This window comes from Malurus melanocephalus, unplaced genomic scaffold, assembly GCF_030028575.1.
Source record: "Malurus melanocephalus ecotype Western Australia unplaced genomic scaffold, MMel_1.1 scaffold_5, whole genome shotgun sequence".
Classification (NCBI taxonomy): domain Eukaryota; kingdom Metazoa; phylum Chordata; class Aves; order Passeriformes; family Maluridae; genus Malurus; species Malurus melanocephalus.
Genome location: NW_026623237.1, coordinates 1,016,550 through 1,038,568, shown reverse-complemented (window position 1 = coordinate 1,038,568; position 22,019 = coordinate 1,016,550). Strand labels below are relative to the sequence as shown.

Below are 22,019 nucleotides of genomic sequence, written 5' to 3'. Positions count from 1 at the left end.
AAAGGCAGCGTCTTAATGTCATGAAAGATAGACGCTAATGAGACAGTTTCATCTCTCTCCAGGGAGACAGAGGGTATCTCATGACCCCCAAAGACCTGAAATGTGGGAAAAAAACCACACAGGAGTTATATGTGAGAGTTGGGGTTTTTTTCATTCTATCCATCAGCCTTGACAGGTTATTAATTGGTACATCTGCTACCTGCCACAGTTTTTCGGTTTTGGCTACAGCTGTAAACAGACCCTCTAAAGCAGCAGGTAGGCAAACAGTCTTACTGAGGGATTGGTATTTACAGCTACTCATGATATTATCCATCCCCTTGTGTGTCCTTTTTTTCCTCTTTTAAAACAGTGTCTCTCATAATTATAGCTGTGCTTTGCACTCAGAAAACTATTCCTTGTAGAGGGACCTTAGGAAAGTGTAAATGAAGTATGCTTTTACAACAATCACAAGAAGATYAGTTATTGTTTTGTCAATAATGAAACTAACATACAGAGATATTGAGAAATGGCCTCAAATTTTGAGAAACAAGTTGAATTTTCGAACGCTCAATGCTTCTGCAATTCAATTTGTCTTTTTCTCTGAAGTATCGCTCCTAAGGTACTGGTTACAAAGCCTGGCTGCCTGACAGAGCTGCAGGTGCTAGGGACCAAGGTTCTGAAAGCTCAGCATTGGTATGTTGTACATAACAATATTCCCATCTTTTAATGAACCTGGCACTGAGGGACTTGCACAAGGTTGTATGCAGGCTGTGACAGAGAAGGAGCTGTTAATTCAAAGTCTTGTTTCATCATTTTTGAATCAGATTAGATTGTCAAAAACAYCCTGTTGCTTCTCCTTTCCCTGTCACTCTCCCTTCTTTGATTACATTTATGGCTGCTGTTACAATTCCTAGACTTCCAATTTTCCTCCACCAGCCCCCACTTTAGTTGTTAAAGAGAGTTACTAGTCATGTTTCTCAGGGATTCAGCTTTTCCTTAGCAAAAAGGCAACATGAAGGGGAGTGGGGAGGGTTCATCTGACAAGAATTGAAAAAAAAMCAAAATAATAAAAAGKTTGTAAACAGACTAGGCCAAAGGAGATACTGGAAGTAGGAATTTTGTGAGACTGAGGATTTAGGAAGAGGAAATAAAAGGAGTTATGACCAGGATTCATGGGGCCAAGAGACTGATTAGAGCTACCTGACGAACGGAGAGCAGAGTGAGATGAAGCTTGGGTAGACTGAAGAGATGGGGTTGGTTCATGGAAGGAGCTGGCAGTAGAAATGATAATGATAAGGGTCTGACAAGGAGCATGGACCAAGGGCTGGAAGGGAATGAATAAACAYGGAAGTTTGATGAAGAGACTGGTAAATAAGGGGAGATCACTTGAACTGTGTGAAGAGGTGAAGCTAAGCAGAGTAGGAAAAGTGGGACAAAAGGAGAAATTTGATGAAAAAGTAAGGAAAAGCTAAACCAAAAGGCTGCAAGTATGAGAGGAYTGAATCAGACAAATTTGACATCTTCCCTGGCAAAGCCCTGAGAATGGAGTTGTGTACCTTGGCCTGACTAATGATCACTGACAGAGCATCTTATTTWAACTGATGGACTTTCTTTGCAGATATGGACATTGTCATGAGGCTTGAATTACTCCATTAGCTCATACAAGTATAAGGATTATTACAAATATATTCTGTCCTACACAAGCACTGTTATCCTGAGTCTACTGAAGACTACAGTAGCTTTTGTTTGAAGTTAGTACACATGTTGATAGTCAGGTCCAAAACCAAAACAACAAAAAAAAAATACATCTAAATGGAGAAAGAAAAGAATTACAGGCAAAATCCTTATTCATATGACTATCTATATATTTCTTATATTTATTTAGTTAGATATTTGCTTTGGAAAAATATCTGAAATGTGTCTTTTTCTGTTATCATGCATACTGGATAGAAAAAAATCAAAATTAATTATAACTCTGTTTTATTCAGAGTACTCCTTACAATTTCAGTATTATAAACCATGATATATTTTCTTCCACTCCAAGCAATAGCCAAGAAAAACAGGGACATGTTCCTGCTTCATATCCAATCTTGATTTATTTTTAAAGTGCTTATGTATTTAAGGCCAGATTATAAAATCAGAATGGACTATGGTGATAATCTGTTCTGATCTACTTTAGAATACACATTACATGACTTTTTTGGATTAATTCTTGTTTAAACTGCTGTATATTGCCTAGAAAACCATCTATTCTTTGTTTACAAATCACTTGCAGACTTTAGATCCTATTATACCTCTCAGYAGTGACAGACAAAATATTCCCAGCCTCTTTCCTTCCACCACTCTACCGGCACCAGCATGTTCCCTATGTTGCATATCTCCCATTCCTCAGAGTGCAGGTTCTTTGCTTTTCCATTTCCCTTTATCCTGTCACAACCTAATAGATGATCATCGTAATAAAAAGTTACTTGACCTATGATTGCAGCTCAGAATAAGCCCTGAAACAGGACKAAAAAAATTACTTGTGCACAAAATGGGTTCTGTTTATCAGTCAGACTGTCAGTGAAATATGTTTCAGGGAGAAGGAAGGAATCTTTTAGTTTGAAGTGGACATTCTCACTGGAACTTGAGGATTTCAGTTAAAGCAGTGGCTTCCTGATAAGGAATATGATTTCTCTTCTAGAGGATTTTATTTCTTCACCTGAGAGGTGTCTTAGTGCTTTGGAGCTCAGATTGAGCTCAAGAAACCATCACACTGYTTCCCTGACAGAAATCACACTCTGCAATTGTAATACCGTGTTCCTAGAAAAATAACTTTRCATGTGACTGTGCTGAAAATTTGTTTAAAAACTAGTTTGCCAACGGTTCTGATTGTCCTGCAGCATGAACTCCATGATCCATGTTGCATGTTCATTACTTCTTCTTCTCAAATCGTTACAGGCTTTATCACTGATGTTCTGTGTTCTTAGTTTTCTTCCAAGTCATTGATAAAAGTTCTAGACAGCACAAGGCCAAGAATCAATACCTTTAGGACCTTTTTGGAAACACATCTGCCTAATAATTATTGCCCATTTACAATTATATTTTAGATGTACCTGATAGCTAAGGCCTCACACTGTTAACATAGGACATGTTAATTTTGCATCACTCTAGTTATTAATCAAATACCAGCTAGCAGCAAGACAAAGACCTTGGTCTACTTTACCAAATCTCCTACCTTCATCAGTCAAATYTCAGTCAAATGAAAATCAAGCAAAAAATCCTGGTCTCCCCTTTTTTTCATTGAGCATTTATTTCCTGTAAATAAAAATACAAATAAACTGGCCATATAAATGGTTATATAAATGTAAATACTGACCTAATAGAATGTCTGTTGATGTCATAAGGAAAGAAGGGTTTTGAGTGGCTTGCAGGATCAAACCTTTTGAAAACATGTCTGCCTATCTGAAATATTTTTATATAAATTGATTGATGGAAAATTTATGCTGAAATGCTGACAAGAARCGTGAAGAATTGCTGATTAATATTTCCTTAAAGGAGCTGTATAATAATAAAACTCTTGAYCAAATAGCAAACTTCTTGGTAGTCTCCTGGACATGTAAAATGTCTATATCTTCTATTCACTTAGGAACCTACATTATGGGAAATTTATTCTAGCTGGAAAGTCTATCTTTTAAGGTTAAAATACCTTGGTGGCAACAAGGTAGTTTTTAAAGAGGAAATTGGTTTTAGACTATGGAAAAACGCGATCATAGTCTGTGTGGTGAAATAAAAGAGTACAAGCTTCCCTGGTGCATGATATGATTGTGGATCCCAAAATTACCACATATAACCGGAGTAATTGGCTTCAAAGGCAACACCAATACACTTAGCAACAGATTGCTACTCCACTTGATACTTGACCCTTTGAAAATGTGCCAGAGAGCCTGACCCAGGAAAAGTCTTCAGAAACAACTTTGACTGGTTTCCTTTGGATCCCCTTTTCACAGACTCTTCCAGTTCRCAAAGGTCTGTGCAAGATGAAACCTCCTGGACATGCAGTTCCAGGAAGGGAAAAGCCTGAAGCTTTTTATTTTGCCCAAAGCTGTGCTGAGCTTTCTCTTGCAATTTGATCTCACTTTTCATAATCCATCATTTTCCCCTAGCTTAATGGATGCAGCCCAATCTGCTGGTTTACTCCTTCATTAAGTACCTAAGATACAGTCAGGATCAGGTTKAAAGATTTATTAAGTGGAGAGCTATTGAAAAATGCTTAATGAAAGAARGTCTCCTGCAGTAGCCATTTGCCCTGTCAGGCTGGCTGTTTCTACAAGTGGTSATAGTACAAGCTGCTTACAAAAATATGCTAAACATGCACCAAATACRGGTTCTTTTCAAATACAGTGATTTCTGCAGGTAATTCTACAAGCCAATGCCAAAGACAGCAGAGAAAACACTCTAATTCAAACATAAACACTACAATATACTAACACAGTAAGATGACTTGCAGTGAACTGTTAGGGAGTCTCCCTAATGACTATATGAGAAATTTCCCTATAGTCCCCAAAGTAATAAAAAAAAACCCTAGTTTAATTGTTTAAATGGAATATTGGGATTCATGAATAAAATAGCAGCTACATCTAAAGGCTGGAAGGGAAAACAAATAACACGAGAGCAAGTAATCTGCTGCTATACCTGAGTGCCCCCAACAGGTCACAGCACAGATGAAGYAGATGACACGTTAGTGGTGGGAAAAGAAGCTGCTAAGTAATGTATAGCTGTGCTTCTCTGTTACATCATCTGCTCTGACAGCTTTGCAGAATGTATTGGCCAGTTCCTTGATATTTTGACAGGGGAATGATCAATTTTAACAGATCTCTCCTATCAGCTGCTGCTGAAATTCATATCACTGCTCACTTTTTTTTTATAAGTGTTGTGAGCATTTCTATCCCKGGAATCTGAGCAAGCCTGAATGAGGACAGTTTTTTGGGGATTTTTCTTCTTGTCATTTGGTTGGGGTTTGAGGGTTTTCTTATTTGGTGGTTTGGGGTTTTTTGTTTTGGTGTTTGTTTTGGTTGTTTGCTTTTGTTGGCTGGTTGGTGTTTGTTTTGGTTTGTTTTGGTTTTTTTTGTCATTTTGTTTTTTTGATTTGGGTTTTTTTATTTGTTTGTTGGGGATTTTTCCCCCCAGATTTCTGTGTCAGTTAGGGAAAACTTATGCAGAAGAATGCCCTAGAAGACTCTMTTTTGAAAATCTGCACATGCACATCTCCATGCTCTTCAAAAGTGGTGTAGGCTYGTGCTGGTTTTTGCAGTGAGCTGTRACTTTAGGAGATATRGAAATCAAGTATGAAATGAACCCACTGTGGATAGAGATCATTTAACATTAATTGATGTTTGGAAGGATTTTGTATACAATGTGTGACAAGGTTGGGTTTTTTAATTGCAATACTTGCTAGAGGAGGTTTTATTCAAATGTGTGCTACTGCATATTCATGTAAAGTCCGTCTTAAAGTAATTGATATATATTTACCCATTCAGGCAAAAGTAATGTCATGTGACAATTTTAATTAATCAGCTGAGTTTAGTGCAGGAAACTGTCAAATATGATCAACAAATTGCTTCTGAAATATTTGTGGGTTAAGATTTTTTGATAACTACACTTGGAAAAGAATCTAAGCTACATCTCAGCAATTCAAATCAGTTAAAGAACAGAATAAATTTTCACTGGATGCTCTGAACTTGCTTTTCTAATCTGACCAGYGGCAAGCAGAGAAGCTAAGAAATTCAGGAAAAATAAATGAAGAGTGCCCCATGGAAAGCCATGTCAGTCCACCRCTTTTTAATCTATATTTTAAATGACACGTTTGTAAGTATTTTTACTAGTCCAAAGAGTATTGCTGTTTTCATACTGTAAGTTGCCTAATTACATTATGGATCTAATTCCTGGACTTTTTATATATGCATAATACGTATAAATAAAGTGCTTAGTCTACATTATAGACTAATAGCCTCCACAATCTAATTTTGAAACACACAGATGGTTATTTGATTTATAGGAGCAGTAAAAACAATCTGAGTCCAGAAAGTAGATTTGCTTTCCTCTGAGACTCTTACATGCAGTTAAAGAAACAAGTAATTGAATTACATTTCAGAGATTTGGGCTTTACATCTACTGTTACACTTTTGTCCAAAGTTCTCTGCAAGGCTGCTACTGAGCAGATGCTTTTAGGTGTGGGACGAGAAAAGAAAAAAAATTTAAAAAAAAAATTTAAAAAATGAAAATAAAGAAAACAATACCCAAAGTGTAAAAGAAAAATTAAAACAGCTCAAGGCATATGTGCTGTGGCAGGGGGATTGGAATAAATGACCTCTTAAGGTTCCTTTCAACCCAAACTTTTCTATAATTCTATGATATTAAATCATATTTTGTAAATTAATTGACAAAGCAAGAAATCACTGTGTTCACGAAATGAGTTTTGCAGTTTTGTGCATTCAGTTTTGTCTTGGTATCTGAACCTCAGTGTAACTGAAAAGACTGAAATCCTGAAATAGTTTACCTGTTAGTCCTGTGTCAGCCCAATGGTTTCATTTATATTACATTTGATTTACAACATCAGATGATTGAATTTCCACTGGTTGAATACCCAGTATTGTTCTAAGACTCAAGGGAAACCATCCCAACCTGGAAAGTGGAGAGCAAGGAATAAATGGTTACAATTACCCAGCTCCGTGTCTATGTCATACTGTAATTTGTAATCTAAAGGCCCTGACAAGCCTTTACTAGCAAAAATTGCACAAAAGAACTTCATTATATGGTCAAAATACCATAAGTAGATATTCTAAGTAGAGYTTTTTCCACTCCAAATTTTATTCCCTGAAAAATACAGATTTGGGCTGCCTGGGACAATTCACAAATTGAGGGGAAAGTTCACAAAGGGGATGCAGTTTTCAGAGAACAAACAATGTTTTACAACTGCCTTGTCTGTATATCTTTAGCTGTCTTAGCACCAATGATTTAGAGCAAATTRTATTTTTGAAGGTATTATTTAGGGTCTTATTCCAAATAGGCATTGAAATATATGGTTCTGTGGGGAATMCAGCAACTATTTACCCACCTGTATTTCTGAGGACCTTATTACAGTAGCACATAAATGCTTGACATGCTTTGCTTAAAAGCTGCTTTCCAGCAGCAGTAGATGGCTGGTGATTTCTGTGAATTTTATGCCACTTATTACCATAGTATTTGACGYCCTCATGACTATTAATGAATTTTGCCTCTTAACATTACATTGAAATCAGCAAGTATCATTCTTCCTTTTTACAAACGGCGAACTGATGAGAAGCATAGATTAAATGACTTACGTGAAAGCCACAGGAACACTGTGCTGCTGCCAGGAATGAAATCAGGTGCCATGAATGCCAGTTCCATCAAGCTCCCCATATATTATACTTTGTGAGAGGTTTTTCCTAAAAATAATTGGAGATACCTTCCTCCTTATAGCATGCAGAGCAATTTTACACATGATGAGTGCATCTCTTAAATAGGAGGCACACTGATAAAAATTGAGAAATAGATGCTGTGAAATACTTTGCATGGACAGAAGASCTAGATTCATCTTTTAATGACAGCTCTTTACATGTTAGATATCTAGCCTAAGTTCGTTTTCTCAGCTTCAACTTCAACATTTCTATAGGGTGATTGATCTTACCTATCTTAGACACCATATGTAAGTCAGAATAAATTCCCTTCTTAAGATCCTACCTCTTCTCGTTCACTTGGCACCTTTTTTAGACTAGATTCTTACTTTTTGATGAACTAAAATTCCAGGAGGTGGCTCAAAGTCTAAGCTATTTGGATACCTAAACCTWGGTCTTAGAAATAACATAGGCCTAGTGAGTTAGGATCAGAATTATTGGAACCTCAAGCAGCTATTGTGAGTCGCCTAATTTCAGGTGCCGTAATCTAGGAAGTTGTCTGATCTCTCATTATTGTTAAAAAAAACAGGGCATTTGAGGGCTCAGTTCTTATGCTGATGTACGAATCTAAAGGAACAAAGATTAATTGCATCCTATCTCTCCTGTTAATTATAAAAGAAGTTTACACAACCAGTACAACTATAGGCATCATCACTGTAGAAATCCAAACTAAATTAAAGGAATTCTACTTTAGATCTCCAATTAAGAGGCAAAGTGGGTGTTGTGTGCTGTGATATCCTTAAATATCTCCTCCAGACATGTGACCAAAAACACATCATGGGCTCCAAAGGCATTTCAGGGCTCTTGAAAATKGACTTGCTTGATGCATGTTGATAACATTCACTCCTGTGATACAAATGGCTGTGGCATATATGAAAAAATGTCTCTAATACATATGATCTKTCACTATAGGCAAATAGTTAATTAATAATTCATGATAAGTGTTCTGGTCCTTTACAAGTTTTCTATAAGTGCACCCTTAATGTGAAGCGAGTCATTTGGTCTCAGGCCACTGAATAAAGAATATAAATCTACATATGTTGTGTTGTGTTATGGCAGCAAACGTGTAGGTGTTCTKCTGCGGTGTATTTCAGTTGGTTGCTGGGTTTTAATTGAGAAAGAAAAATAAATTGGAAAATTACATAAATGTATCTGGATTTTGAAGGTAGAAAACAGACTGGTAGCTAGATCTCAAGATGTGCAAATGCATTTAGTAGGACCTTTTCTGGATCATTTTTCTGGCTGTTATAGTTTGAAAATCACTGGTGAGGGTGCCATACGGATTTTGCATGAGTCCTGTGATGAACCAGTATAAAATGTAAAATATGTGGGACAGAAAATGGTGTTGTTGGCCACCTTGCCAGTAGGTAAACTGGACATTTTCATTCTGTCTCTTTCCCTAACAAGATAATTTTTGGGAAAAAAAAAAAAAAAAAAAAAAAAATGAGAGGAATCTCTCCATGCCCTTTTAGACTAAGTTTATGGCTGGAAAGTGTATTCTTTTTTTTCTGCTGAGAATTTTTAATGTAAATGCTGACAGAATCTCAGCTACAGTGTCACTGGTGTTTTCCTTCATAATGAGAAGCTGCTAACAGTCCCACATTCAGCTCAAAGTTCCCTCTTTAAAGGGTAAGACAATCACCATCCTCACCTTCAGGTTCACTCTGTACCCTGAGGAAAAATTAGGATGCCAGAGAGTTTTGCAGCTATGGTTACCTATATTTCTCTAAAGGCCAGCAGAATGACTCAGAGCACTCAACACGTAGTTAGTGGAAGAATCACAAATTTTGCTGAAAATTGAGAGCATCCAACATTAAATATTTATGTCATTACTCTGGGTTTCAGCATAATAATAACACAGGAAAACACGGGTTGACTTCTTGAGCCCCCACATTCCAGGTGAGTTTGCAGTCAAGTGTTGCACATTCTCAAAATAMTATTATTTTCCAAGCAAGATTCTTATGTCAGGATTTTGGGCTGTCGTTCATGCACTGAATTATATTTTTAAGTCTTTTTCTCCTTCTAGATTTTGCTTTTGTTTTGAGAGGTTGTTTGGATTTTTTTGTAAAGTAACAAAGTTATTTTAAATTTGGGTTGGGTTTTTTTTTATGTGATGCAAACTTTTGTGTCTATATGTTATRGTCTTTTAAGAACTCTAATATTACTTTAAGAAGACAGTGTAGCAAGGAGTGTTGTGGCAACATTTGCAGAAGAATCTGCTGAAATGTAACTAGAAGATGTGAAATGCAGTCTTCTTTGTAATTTAAAATTCATCTTTGTATGCTATGTTTATGAGATATTCGTCCTACAGCTTCCATTTTCCTTGAAGGATTTCTTTGGAGAAGGATGTGGGTTGGAGAAAGAATTCTTTGTTCGTTATCCTCCCAAAAAAGGGAGCAAGATTTTCATGAGCAGTTACGGGATAAAATCTTCTGAAGCACTAAATACTGTTTTGAGTGCTATAACATAAAGCTCAGTTTTGTTTCTTTAGCACACCATAAAGTCTGCTCACAGAGAAAATTCATACCTACTCCCTTCCTCTTTGGCCTTTTGGATTTGCCCATTTTCTCTGGGGCTGTTAGGAYCAAATGCTTTCATTTACTTCCTTCCACAATAGACCAGATTTATGGGTGAATTGAAAGCCCTGGTTTGTGGTGGTTATGCAGCCACTGGTGTGGAACTGCACCAACACAGAACCCTCRAGTGGGTGTGATTTACACGTACACAGCATGATTTGCATGAGCTCTGCTTATCTGTGGCTGAAAGCAGAGTAAATTAGACATGGGAAAGTTACTGCAGCAACATCAGTCATTTTAGAGCAGGCATTTTTGTCAGTGAGCATACACAGGGCRTGTTATTTAATATTGCTCTGTGTCAGTGTCTCCATCATTAAAATTAAGGTGTTTCCGTGGCCTTTYAGGCTATCAGGATGGAATTAAATGAAAAGTGAAAAAACCTAAGAAAATTTCATGGAGACCCAGGGAAAGAAATATACTTAGCATTGAAATAAATGTATATCAGAGAATTATTCTGCTGACCAGTTTAATGGTCAGCTTACTTTTAAAATAAAGTTGACTAGATAAATTTTTACAGGCCTTAAGGTGTAAAACGTTGCACTGTACTTCTAGTTGCAGATCTCTCAAGGGGGCTTTTTGTGTGTTCTTTTCCATCCGTGTACAGCATTTATTAGTTATCTGTTGGACTATTTTGATGATSTTTACAATAATTTTTATAGCAACACAAGTGTACTTGATCTTACTTACAGAAAAGTATGTTTTCTTGATTTTAATATCCCACAAAATCTTCAGGTGGTGAAAATGGCTGTGAGCCAGAAAACGATGCAATGTGATGTGACTTGGAGCAGAGTGGCACCCCTAAAACACTGCAGTTTTAGACTTTGGACAAATAACCTGAATTTAGCATGTGAGACATTAGAACAATTGACTGGATTATGTGGGATAGAGTCACACTCCAATTCTGGGGTTTTTTCGTGTGTTACTAGGAGTTTAACACCAGTCTGTTGTGTTGTAGTACAACCGCTACCAGCGCTATGGAGCCGAGGAATGCGTGCTGCAGATGGGAGGAGTGCTGTGTCCAACTCCTGGCTGTGGAGCAGGGCTGCTTCCKGAGCCTGGGCTGAGGAGAATTGTGTGTGAACCAGGCAATGGAATAGGCTGTGGGGTAAGAAAACTCYTTTTCCTTCCAGTTGTGTCAGACATAATTGATTTTGTATGGCAAACACTAAGATAAAGGGTTGGCTTTTGTGCCCTTCCCATCAGTGGCTCTGAATTGCCCTTCATACCAGAGTGGGATACTGCAGCTCAATAAACAGTTTAAATATAGCACTATGGCTTAGGAATGATGACTTCATCACATAGAATGTCCATTCCATAATTCTTTGCTTTATTTGGTTTAAGAAGTTGCTGAGTAGTTACAGTAAGAAATTGAACTGTGCAAATGAAAATCCAAATGCACTCTGACTTTGCTCTCCTAGCATTCAGCAAAAATGAAAAGGGTCTTGAGTAAACCATTCATTATGGTATTACTTTTTTTTTTTTACAGAGAAAGGAGAAATAGAATAGCCTGTTTGTGACACTGCAGTGACATTGCTAGTGCATGTTAAAATACATGATGAAAAGAAACATAGAAATATTTTTGTTTACTTGTAAAAATTGCATTTAAGCAAGGGGAATGAACAATTAATAGTGAATCTATGGACATCAAAATCAGATGAAACTKGAAAATGTTTTTGCTAAGAGATCAGATCGTATGGACTATCGACTTTTTTGTCAGTAGGAAAAGCAAGCACTTTACAAGAATCAAGCTTTGGGGGAAATAGATGTACACAGAGACAAATCTATATATAAAGGAACCTATTAAATGTTTGGTCAGGATGACTAGCTGGTATTTGCACTGTGTGACTCTCCATGGTTAGCATTATGGCAGAATTCCACAAAGACTATGAGACAAGATAAAATATCTGTATTTGTAAAATACTATGATGCTTCTTCTGCTGCCTTTCTTTTAGAAAATACAGTTTTAATGTTGCCCAAACTGATGCCATGGAARAATAATAGTTTGCTGAACTAGGAAGTCACAGTAACTTGTCTTCTTTGAGTAGGTTAGCATCTGTTGACCTTGGTAAAACTTCCTATCTGTCCATGCAGTGGTGCATTGAAAACAGAGCACTGCCCAAATTCACTGAGCAGACATGGGGCTATAAAATACAGCAGAATCTAGGAAAATAATAAGAAACACGACTAAATAAACAAAATGGAATGCCCTTGGATTAACTCTTAGGGATCGGTTAAGAAAGATAAAATCACAAATAATTTTGATTCAGCTCTCTGCCTTGAAGTGGTGAAAATCATACTGTATTTTACAGCTTCATTCATCGTCATTGTGAATCTACAAATGCCCTGTTAATAAAGTGTACATAGTGTAAAGGATTGATATATTGCCTGGTTTAGCAAACTGCTCTGCTTCCTTCTAAGGACTCTGCTGTGCTTGGTAGYGATCACATCTGCAGCTTTGAATGGAACCGCACCCTTTGTTTTGAATTATGTGATGTCTTGAACATTATGGGGTACAAATCACTGGGGCTGAAATGMGAAGCAGGAGGCTGGCCTGTAAGCCAAATTTGGGTGATATTAAGGCTCTTCCTCAGAATCAATAATGGAACAGAGTGAAAATATATGCCTTTGAATATTTCTTTGTACCCTAACAAATGATAACCTGAAGGAGGATTTGTCACAGACTTGCTGCRGTGAGGGTCCTAGCACTGGAGTCCACTGCTGCTGATAAAGCCTGGCTGAAGGTAAAGATCTGCCTGCAAGGACACCCAGACAGTTAGGAAAGCCATTTGTTTTTACTTTATTTTATGCTGTCATTTTCAGTGTTTTTTATTCTTAAATTATGATGTGGTTTTTCCCAGACAAAAGCTGATCTTTTTTAGTGTGAAGGCCTTCCAGTARTTTTTATGGAATCTAGGAAGATCCATTTCAGAGCTCAGCATTTCCTCTTGAGTGTGTGCATGATTTACAAGCTCAGAGAAAGGCCCAAGATGAAGGAAGTCCCTATTATCAATCCAAATAAAGGCTGCAAAAGATGTCTTGCAATACTAAATCTTTATAAATTTGATTGGAAATACATTCCTTGTTGAAGCTAGTAAGGAAAGAAATAAGGAAAGTAGTGTGAATCTGGAGATTCTTTATGAATATCCACATAATTCTTTAGTCTCTATTCTGGTTATGTAGAGTCTCCTTTGAGGTATTTGAACCTCTTTCTTTAGTTAAARTTCATATTGGTAGCAGCAGAAATTACACCCAACATCAGTGCTCTGTTATTCATACAAAAGCCCTTGCAAAGGAATAGTTGCTTATTGAACAGAACAAATTCATGGCTCAGGTCTGAACTGGTGTGTCAGGGCAGCTAACAACTGTCAAGTAGATGAGGATTTTGATTAGCTGAAGAGATGACTCGGGAGGGAGATCGGAGAGGTTGCCAAGAGAAAGTCAARTGGCTGAGAAGGGGATTCAGCAGCCATTTTGGAAAAGTGGAGGCTAAAGGAACCAAAAAGAGAATAAGCTGGCCACSAGGGACTGAAGCAAAACAAATATTCCAGTACTTGGAGAAATAACTGTGGTAGGCAGTCCCAAATATGTATGGACTGTGAMCAAAACTGAAGGAATATTGAAAAATGAACAGGTGTCTGAGCYAGGCTACGTTGCAGACATTTTGGCTTCCTGAGTTTCTTACTCTGTTATGTGGAATGAGAAASTGGAATCTCACTTTGCAGAGTAACTGCCATCAGTATCAAAGGGAAGTGTAAATCTCTAGGAGTGTGCTCATAATTTGTAAAAAGGTCTTTGAGAAAGTTAAAAGATGRGTTTTGCTTTGTCTCAGAAAATTTGGAAACCGCAACATGTAGGGCCTAGAAACCTAGGTCTGGTAAACAGTCTGGTAAATGCCTATACAGGACTGTACCAAAAAGATGAGGAAAGAAGTTTAAATTTAAGCTTCCCCATGTGTACCTTCTGCAGTCAGGCACTGCTATCTATTCMGGCTTTTAGGCAAAAAAGCAAGACAAAATGTTTATTTTGCTTTTAATGATTATGGATAGTCCTCACCTAAAGCCATGTTGTGGTACCACTGACTGACCCCACTGATGCCCAATCTTTCATATTTTTTATTATTAGCTATAAACTTATTAATTGATTTACAAAGATATGACCATTATACACTATTCTACCTTCATTACTATGCATCAGACCTGTGTTACTAACTTCTATTGCTCAGCTATAAAATCCTGACATATTTAATACTAGAAAACAGCAACAAAACATAGAAGATAGTACATATTGTACCAGCTGGCCCGGGTACAGGAAAAGCTGTGGTAAACAAGACATACAGAAGCTTTATGAATAAAACATKTTTGTCTTGTTTTGTATTACACTGGCATATTATTTACTACACATTAAAGCAGCTTGGAGTTAAAAACAGGTCAGGATGCATCTTCAAAAGGGACTGTACTAYTTGTTTGTCGAGAAGCATGCCTTGGTTTCTGCACAGGCAGCTCAATTGCCTTGTGAAACRTTCCTTGTCAGTGTCTTTCAGTGGGATGACAAATGACTGATGTGTAGCTGCATCCCAGATCATGCTCCACAATGGTTTGTTCTGTAGCAGCAATGGTAAATGTTCTGCAGTGTGCAATATCACTTGACCTATCCCTTGGACCTCAAAGGGTGAGAGGGGAGATTGAGGATAGTGGAGTCAGACCTCTGCTGGTCTTTTCTCCTTGAGTTTATTCATTCCTAGCAGGGCATATATAACCATGAAGAACACATTTCCAGAGATTGTCTGTTGTTTGAAAATCCCTTATTAGGAGGCCTGACTTGAGGATCCATGGAGGTCCTAAGGCCACTCTAAAATGTACTAAGGTCTGGGTGAAAATTTATAATTTTGTGCCTTAGGAATAAACTGTAATATTTGATGTTTTTGTTGTTCATCTTTTACATCCCCTATTGTGAAACTCCAATCTGCAAGTGTGTAGTCAAGCATAATGCATTAAGTGCATTGATAAAGTAAATTTTAAGTCTTGCAAGGGGAGCACAAAATTAGGGGTTATTTCATCTCTTTTACACCATATTTACTGTTTCATAAACATATTGTCTTGAAGAACATCCAAAGATGTGTTCCCATCTAGCACAGGTGAAATTTTAAGGCTGCCGACTACAAGAGGTCCCTGAACAAATCAATAGATATAAATACCATGTCTTCCTTATAAACAGAATTCCTAGGCTGTTGTATTACATAAAACAAAATCCCTAAGGCAATTTTACTCTGCCCAGCAATTTTTTCTCATTGATTTCTTCTTGCATTCTTCTTCCATGGCTAAGGAAGCATATGTCAAAAGCAATTGTACCATATTTGTAGGATTAATAATTGTCTGCCTTTTCAGAAAGCTTAATAGAATAGAGTACACTTAAAATAGTTACATGAGAAGGGCAATACATATTCCTGTTGGTTGCAGAGTTAGGRGTTTTTGTGATTCATCATCTTGTGTTCATGCATTTCCTAGCAGACAGATTTCATCTTCAGTAATGCCTTTGTTAAGCCCTGTAATACACATGTAGGCAAACCTCACACAATTGGGGAAAAACTTCTGGTTTAAGAATTCCAAGCACTGAGTTCCTATCCATTTAATTCTGATAATTCAAATGATAATTTTGTTAGTTGTATATGTCCTTCTAAACTTCTGAAGCAGGGTTGTTTAATTTAGGCTTTTATATGTCAGTTGAAGTTTTACATGAATGCACCTATACTTCCTACGGAATCTGAACCAGCTTGCAAATACTGTTCCATATATGTGAAAGTGCATAAGAGTTTTGAAGTAAAAAAACAAGAAAGACTGTTGTGGGTTGAYCCTGGCCGRATGCCAGGTRCCCRAAGTCTCCCTATCACTCCCTTTCCCTCTGGGACAGGGGAGAGAGTAAGATGGCGAAAAGYCAGCAGGGTGAGATAAAGTAGTTTTATAACAGCAAAGATAGAAAAAAGAAATAAGTGAAGACTTGCATGTGCAAAAGCTAAAGGAAAAAAAAATTAATTAATCTCTACTTCCCATTAGCAGCRTTGTTTAGGCACTTCCCGGGAAGCAGGGCTTCAGCACGCATAGTGGTTGCTCAGAAGGCAAACATTAAAAACTCATGAATGCCCCCCTTTCCTCCACTCTCCTYACACTTATATATYTGARCTGAYGTCATATGGTATGGAATATCCCTTTGGTTGTTTTGGGTCAGCTGGCCTAGTCCTGTCCCCTCCCAGGATCTTACACACTCCCATCMCTTTGAGGGGGAAAGAATGTCAGAGGGACAGCRCTGCTCAGCAATAGCSAAAACACTGCTCTGTTATCAGCTCCCGTCCAGCCACTCATGCAAAGCACAGCACTGGAAGGGCTTGAGCTTTACCTCAGCCAGACCCAATACAATCTCCACCCTTTATTCCATACCATTTACGTCATACTCAGATTCCATATAATCTATATGTATCTCTTCCAATTCTTCAATTTTCTGTATTTCTCATTACTAGAATCCTTTYTTATCCACACATACAGCTTAAACTACATCCTTATACCATTAATTCCCCAAGGTTTCCACTCCAGTTGCACGCTTGATAGTTGGGCACCGATACCGTCCCAGCAAATCATAACATTGATCTTACTTCTTGCCAAAATTCCTCTTCGTCCCGGCTCACCATCACATTCTTCTTACTTTTTGTCAGAATTCCTTCTTCATCACTCCTGCTACTTTACCTCCTGCAACATACGACTTACATCATGGATTATTCTTACCCCAAGGTTAAATCTCCTTGAGGTACACACTGTGTCTCCCCATCCCTATGCATTACCCACCAAGTACACCCAGGTCCTTGGGCAAAGACAATCCTACAAATGGGTTTGCCTTTTCCCGTGGGGGAAGAAATCCACACTGACTTCCCCAGCCWTTTCCCTATGTGTAACTCAGGGACCTTGTCTCTTCCACAGTGTCTAATGGCTTAGTTTGGGCAGGASCAGGGCAGTTAGCAGATCCTCTTGTGTTGACCAGCCAAGTGGCTTCTGCTAAGTTTGTATCCCAGTGTCTCCATGTGCCATTATCTAGTGCTCTTAACATAGCTTTTAGCAGCCCATTGTATCTTTTGATTTTCCCTGTGGATAACAGGGGATATGATATATCCACTTGATGCCATGTCTCTTTGCCCTGGAGTTTATAAGATTATTTCGAAAATGAGTCTYGTTGGCTGACTCAATTCTTTCTGGGTTCCATGTCRCCATAAAATATGTCTTTCAAGACCTGAGATCGTGTTCCAGACAGTGGCATGGTTCACTGGGTATGTCTCCAGCCAGCCAGTTGTTGCCTCTACCATGGTGAGGATATAACACTTGCCTTGACGTGTTCGTGGCAAAGGCCCAATGGAATCAACCTGCCAGGCCTCACCATACTGGAAACBCAGCCACCGCCCTCTATTCCATAGAGRCTTCACTSGCGTGGCTCGCTTGATTGCAGCACATGTTTCGCATTCATGTATAACCTGGCTGATAGCCTCCATGGTCAGGTYCRCCCCTCAATCACGAGCCCATCTGTCATGGTTTTACTCGACACCATCTGTAAGTTGCATCTCTTCCAAGATGCTCTGATGTTTCATGGGCCCATCAGGCTRTGAACAGCTCACCCTTTCTTTCCCAATCCAGGTCCACCTGAGCTATCTCAACTTTGGTGGCTTTATCTACCCGTTTGTTGTTTTGATGCACCTCTGTGGCACAGCTTCTGGGTACATGTGCATCTACATGGTGTACCTTCAAAGTTATCTTCTCTACTCGTGCAGCGATATCCTGCCACAATGCAGCTGCCCAGATGGGTTTACCCCTGCRTAGCCAATTGTTCTTCTTCCACTGTACCGGGGCAATTACTGTGGTTGCTTTGGTGTTGAATTTGCCTCATTGAGCCCCGTAGCTCCCGCAGATCCCTGGCGCAGGAAAGACACACGAGGCRGGCAGGCAGGTCCAGGTTTCTTCTTTATTAAGTCTTCGTATTTCAGGCTCTCTTAGATATAGTGATTTAGCAGCTCTTTTCTTCTGTAGTGATATTCAGCTCTCCTCTAACCTCTACTGCTACCAGCATGCTTTTTTATGCACTTTCTTATCTTCCCRCACATAGAATCACACCAATCAAATAGGTCCCAGCCAGATGACACAGCTGGGCACTCTCCAATCTCCATGCAGCATGTTTTTGTCTTTTATTGGTAGAATACTTTCATTTATCCAATAACATGACTGGTTGCGTCAGCCCAGCTCGAGTCTGTGCCTGCGCTGTTCAGTCCATCCGAGCTCAGGCTGTGTCCGAGCCCAGCCCCCACACACAGCTGTAAGATAGCGAGGGCCACACCACTTTGGTTTGGGTCACTATCTCAGCCATAGTTGTTGTGGTTTGTGTTCCTCCCTCAGCCGCAGGGTCCTCAGACACAGTTTGGGTTCCTGCCTTGCCTACTCGACTCCCAGTCCTCTGGGAATGTTGAACAGAGGCTCAGTAGGCTCAGGCCAGGCCCCAGAACAGGGCAAGAAGCTGCTCACATTCGTGGGTCTGTCCATGGGCTAGTTTGTTAGGGTTGTTTACTTCAAGGGTAAAGTCCCAGGCAATGGGAGGTGATAACCGCCTTAGGAACCTGCCCAAATCTCTCCACACACCTTTCCAACCAGGAACTGGGTGCCTCAGGGGAGATTTTAACAGCTCTTCACCCAGAGGTTGTTTTTTCTTGTACCAGGATGATGACAAATTCCTTGAATTCCATGGGGTAACAATGCTATTGGTTAGTATTACTAATATCATCAGACAGCGTATATAAGAACTAGCAAAGACCATGGGAGCCTGCATCMAAAGATCATCCACACTCAAATTTACTACAGGCAGAGAGAAGGAGCTRTATTCCTTCATAGTAATTGTTTGTTTCAACATGTTCCCAGACWAAGCAAAATAAAGATAAGCAATGTGGCTGCTGAAGGCTGTGTGCTGCACAGGAGCTCAGAATTTTGCTACTTGAGAACTGTTACTTACAATTATTAGAGAATTACTAGAGCATGCAGTATATGTACATATATATATATATAAAACTACCTTTATCTCGTCCCACACTGGGGCGCCAAGGAAAAAAATCTTTTCAATTTTATAATCAGATGAATAAAAGGTTGTGGGTGAAGATGGGCTGTGTGTACAATGATCTGCATTTTTCTCCTAGTTTTAAGATGGCAATGGAAGTTGAAGAAGAAGCAGAAAATAGAGGCTCCAAGGTTTTGTAAAACAGAGGAATAATTCAGAAAATARAAGACCTTGAGACCCTTCTGTCATTTGCAAAACACTCAAATGGAAATAGCAGATTGCTGCTATCTAGTAGCCATAGCAAAATTGAAGGGTTACTCCTGGTTATTACATTTCAGGTATCTGTCCTTGTTCCATATGTCATTAAATTTTTTGCTTTTAAGAGAATTCACCAGAAAAGTGTGACCATGGAAAAGGTAATAGCTGAAGATATTGCTGCGATTAATAAACCCACTCACAGCAGGAGTGTTTCATAATATTGTATAGGGAGTTTTTTGAAGGGGAATGAAAATAAGACAGACATTTTCTATTATTGCTAAATGCTGAGTTGCTAGCACTGTGCCACTAGCTCTAAGCAGTAATCATGTATTGCTTTCTTCTATTGAGTGGGTACTCTAGCTTTTACAAAGTGGAATTCCATCTTGTTGACACATTATGCTTCAGCAGCTAAGCAAGTTGTTTTGTTGCTAAAATAGGACAGGCTTACAAAAATTCTTTTTGAATTTGTGTTTTTTTTTTCTTGTGCTGTTTTACATGGGTTAAAATTAATTGTAAAAGCATGGKCTTTTTAAGATATAGTTGAATGTTAATGTTTTGATGAAGTATTTACTCCAGAATTGCATTGTGCTATTAACCACCTGTCTATTGCTGCCAAAGTGCATTATTTCCATTGTCTGTATCTTGCAGTGCTGCAATTCATTGATCTGGTTTCTGATATGGAAGTCAGCTGTTAACAGAGAGTGGATAAAGCAACCCAGAGACTGTTTTCATTTTTAATAATATGGATCGCATTAGTTCATAGGACTAGCAAAAGAAAGGCAAATACTTTTTATACAGAAAATAAATTAATTACTTTAACTTGGTTTAATAATAGAACAACTGCTTTTTCCTTTGCATCCCAAACCATGAAGTACTAGCTAGAAAAGTACTTTTAGAAAATACATGAGTCTCTTCCATTCTATCTGAGCTAAAACTGAAACTTCATTAGTTTTGTCTGCTAGATGTCCAGAATTATGGGAAAACTCATATGACGTGATAAAATTCTGTATCCCTTGATTCATGTAGGGTATAGCTTTTACCTGACTTCTGCATCATGCAGGGACTGAAAAATGGCTTTGTACACACACATTGCAAATTGAACGTGCAGTGTCTTCAGCTGTTTCGGATTGACTGTGGCTTACCTAGTAAAATTTAAAACCATTTAAAATCTCTTATGTGTGTTCTAAGAGAGGATCAAGGAAGCAGAGAAAAGAGGTAGTTTTAAGATAAGAGGATAGAAGATGATGGTCTCTGGGTGCTAGAGATATCACAGATCRAAGAATATCACTGTATTTGAGTCAAGGAAATTGTATTAGAGARAACTAGGATAAAATCAAGCTCTTGCTTGTAAAGTCAAAACTGGACACCCAGAACCAGGAACTAAAGAGTATAAAACTGATGTCTGTGAATGTAAACCACGCACACTGGGATTTGGAACAATTGTTGTGCAGAAGATAAATGGTCCCAATTTAACCAATTTGTRTGAAATAGGAATGAGCTAAAGCTGAAGGCATTTGAGACCCACTTTAAATTGAGAGCTCAGATAAAATAGCAGATGCGTTTAAAATCACATCAGTAGTTGATTTTAGGCTTTATCTACTAACTCTTAGTCCTTGTAAACTGTTAGATCAATCAGTCCCCTGGAAGTGTGCTGGGGATTTTCATATTAGAGATACCAAGCACTCGACTTTGTCACTCATTCAATATTTAGATTCCAGAGCCAAAGATGCCTGGGCTTACATCTTCTTCACCTGTGGAGAGAGAGCAACATTTTACAGCATTATTTAAAATATATGCAGCTGACCCTAAACTGATTTTAGCACACAGATGTGGAAAAAGAGCTCCAAAAAAAAAAAAAAGTATTTTCTCTGCAGAGATTCCTGGTTTTAGGCACTCATTGAGTATGTCATGCTCTGATGCTGAAGTCAGGATAAATTGATCACTGAATTTGAAGGAAATTCAAAATTTTCTCAGGGAAGAGTTGTATCAAGTCAGAGATTTGGTATTCAATGCCAGAGTTGGTGCATGAGCTCAATACCATCTCCCCAGTCATTTGGGGGTTATTTCTCACCTAGCAATTCTTTGTTATTTGAAAAGCCACAGCCTTTGATGACATCTTTGTCTATTTTGAACTGTGCCTGTGGCACAGCAGAGTTTAGTCTCCTGATGACTRAAGTGCTCTTGTCTAATAAAGTAATTGGGCTCCAAGTAGCAGTATCTGGGTGMGGTTTAATGGCTTATGATGCTCAGGAGATTATATTAGATGAACTCATAATTCTATCTAGTCTTAAGTATAATGGAAGTTTATGACTGGAGAGAACTTGCAACTACTTTTTTCTTGCTGCTCCTCTTTCAAGTGCTTAGAAATATGTCTGACGGGGGCAATGTATTATCATATGGCCCATCAGAGAGGGCAYGGAATGCAAATATCAGAAAGAAGGAAAAATAAACTGTTTATAGGAATTGCCAGTTAATTCTGCATGTATGAAAAACAGAGCTCTGCCTCSTGGCTTCATATTCAGTTACATACAGGATAAGATTATTCTCCCTTATTTGATAGAAAGAAACACTTTGCATGTGATAGAAAAGTGTAGCCATTTTAAATCAACCTGTATTTCCTTCAGCTAATAGATGAAAAAGTCCTGGTTATAGCAGCCTGTCCCAGACCAYAAGAGGT

At 38.4% G+C, this 22,019-nt stretch overlaps 1 protein-coding gene across 1 annotated transcript in view; it reads left to right on the top strand.

Annotated features, from left to right (window-relative positions):
- Positions 1 to 22,019, top strand: part of PRKN (parkin RBR E3 ubiquitin protein ligase) — a 670,240-nt gene that overhangs the window by 546,205 nt on the left and 102,016 nt on the right. Inside the window, exon 9 of the mRNA XM_057370416.1 lies at positions 10,968 to 11,117. Within this exon, the coding sequence (XP_057226399.1) occupies positions 10,968 to 11,117 (150 nt within the window). The remainder of the gene's footprint in view (positions 1 to 10,967; positions 11,118 to 22,019) is intronic.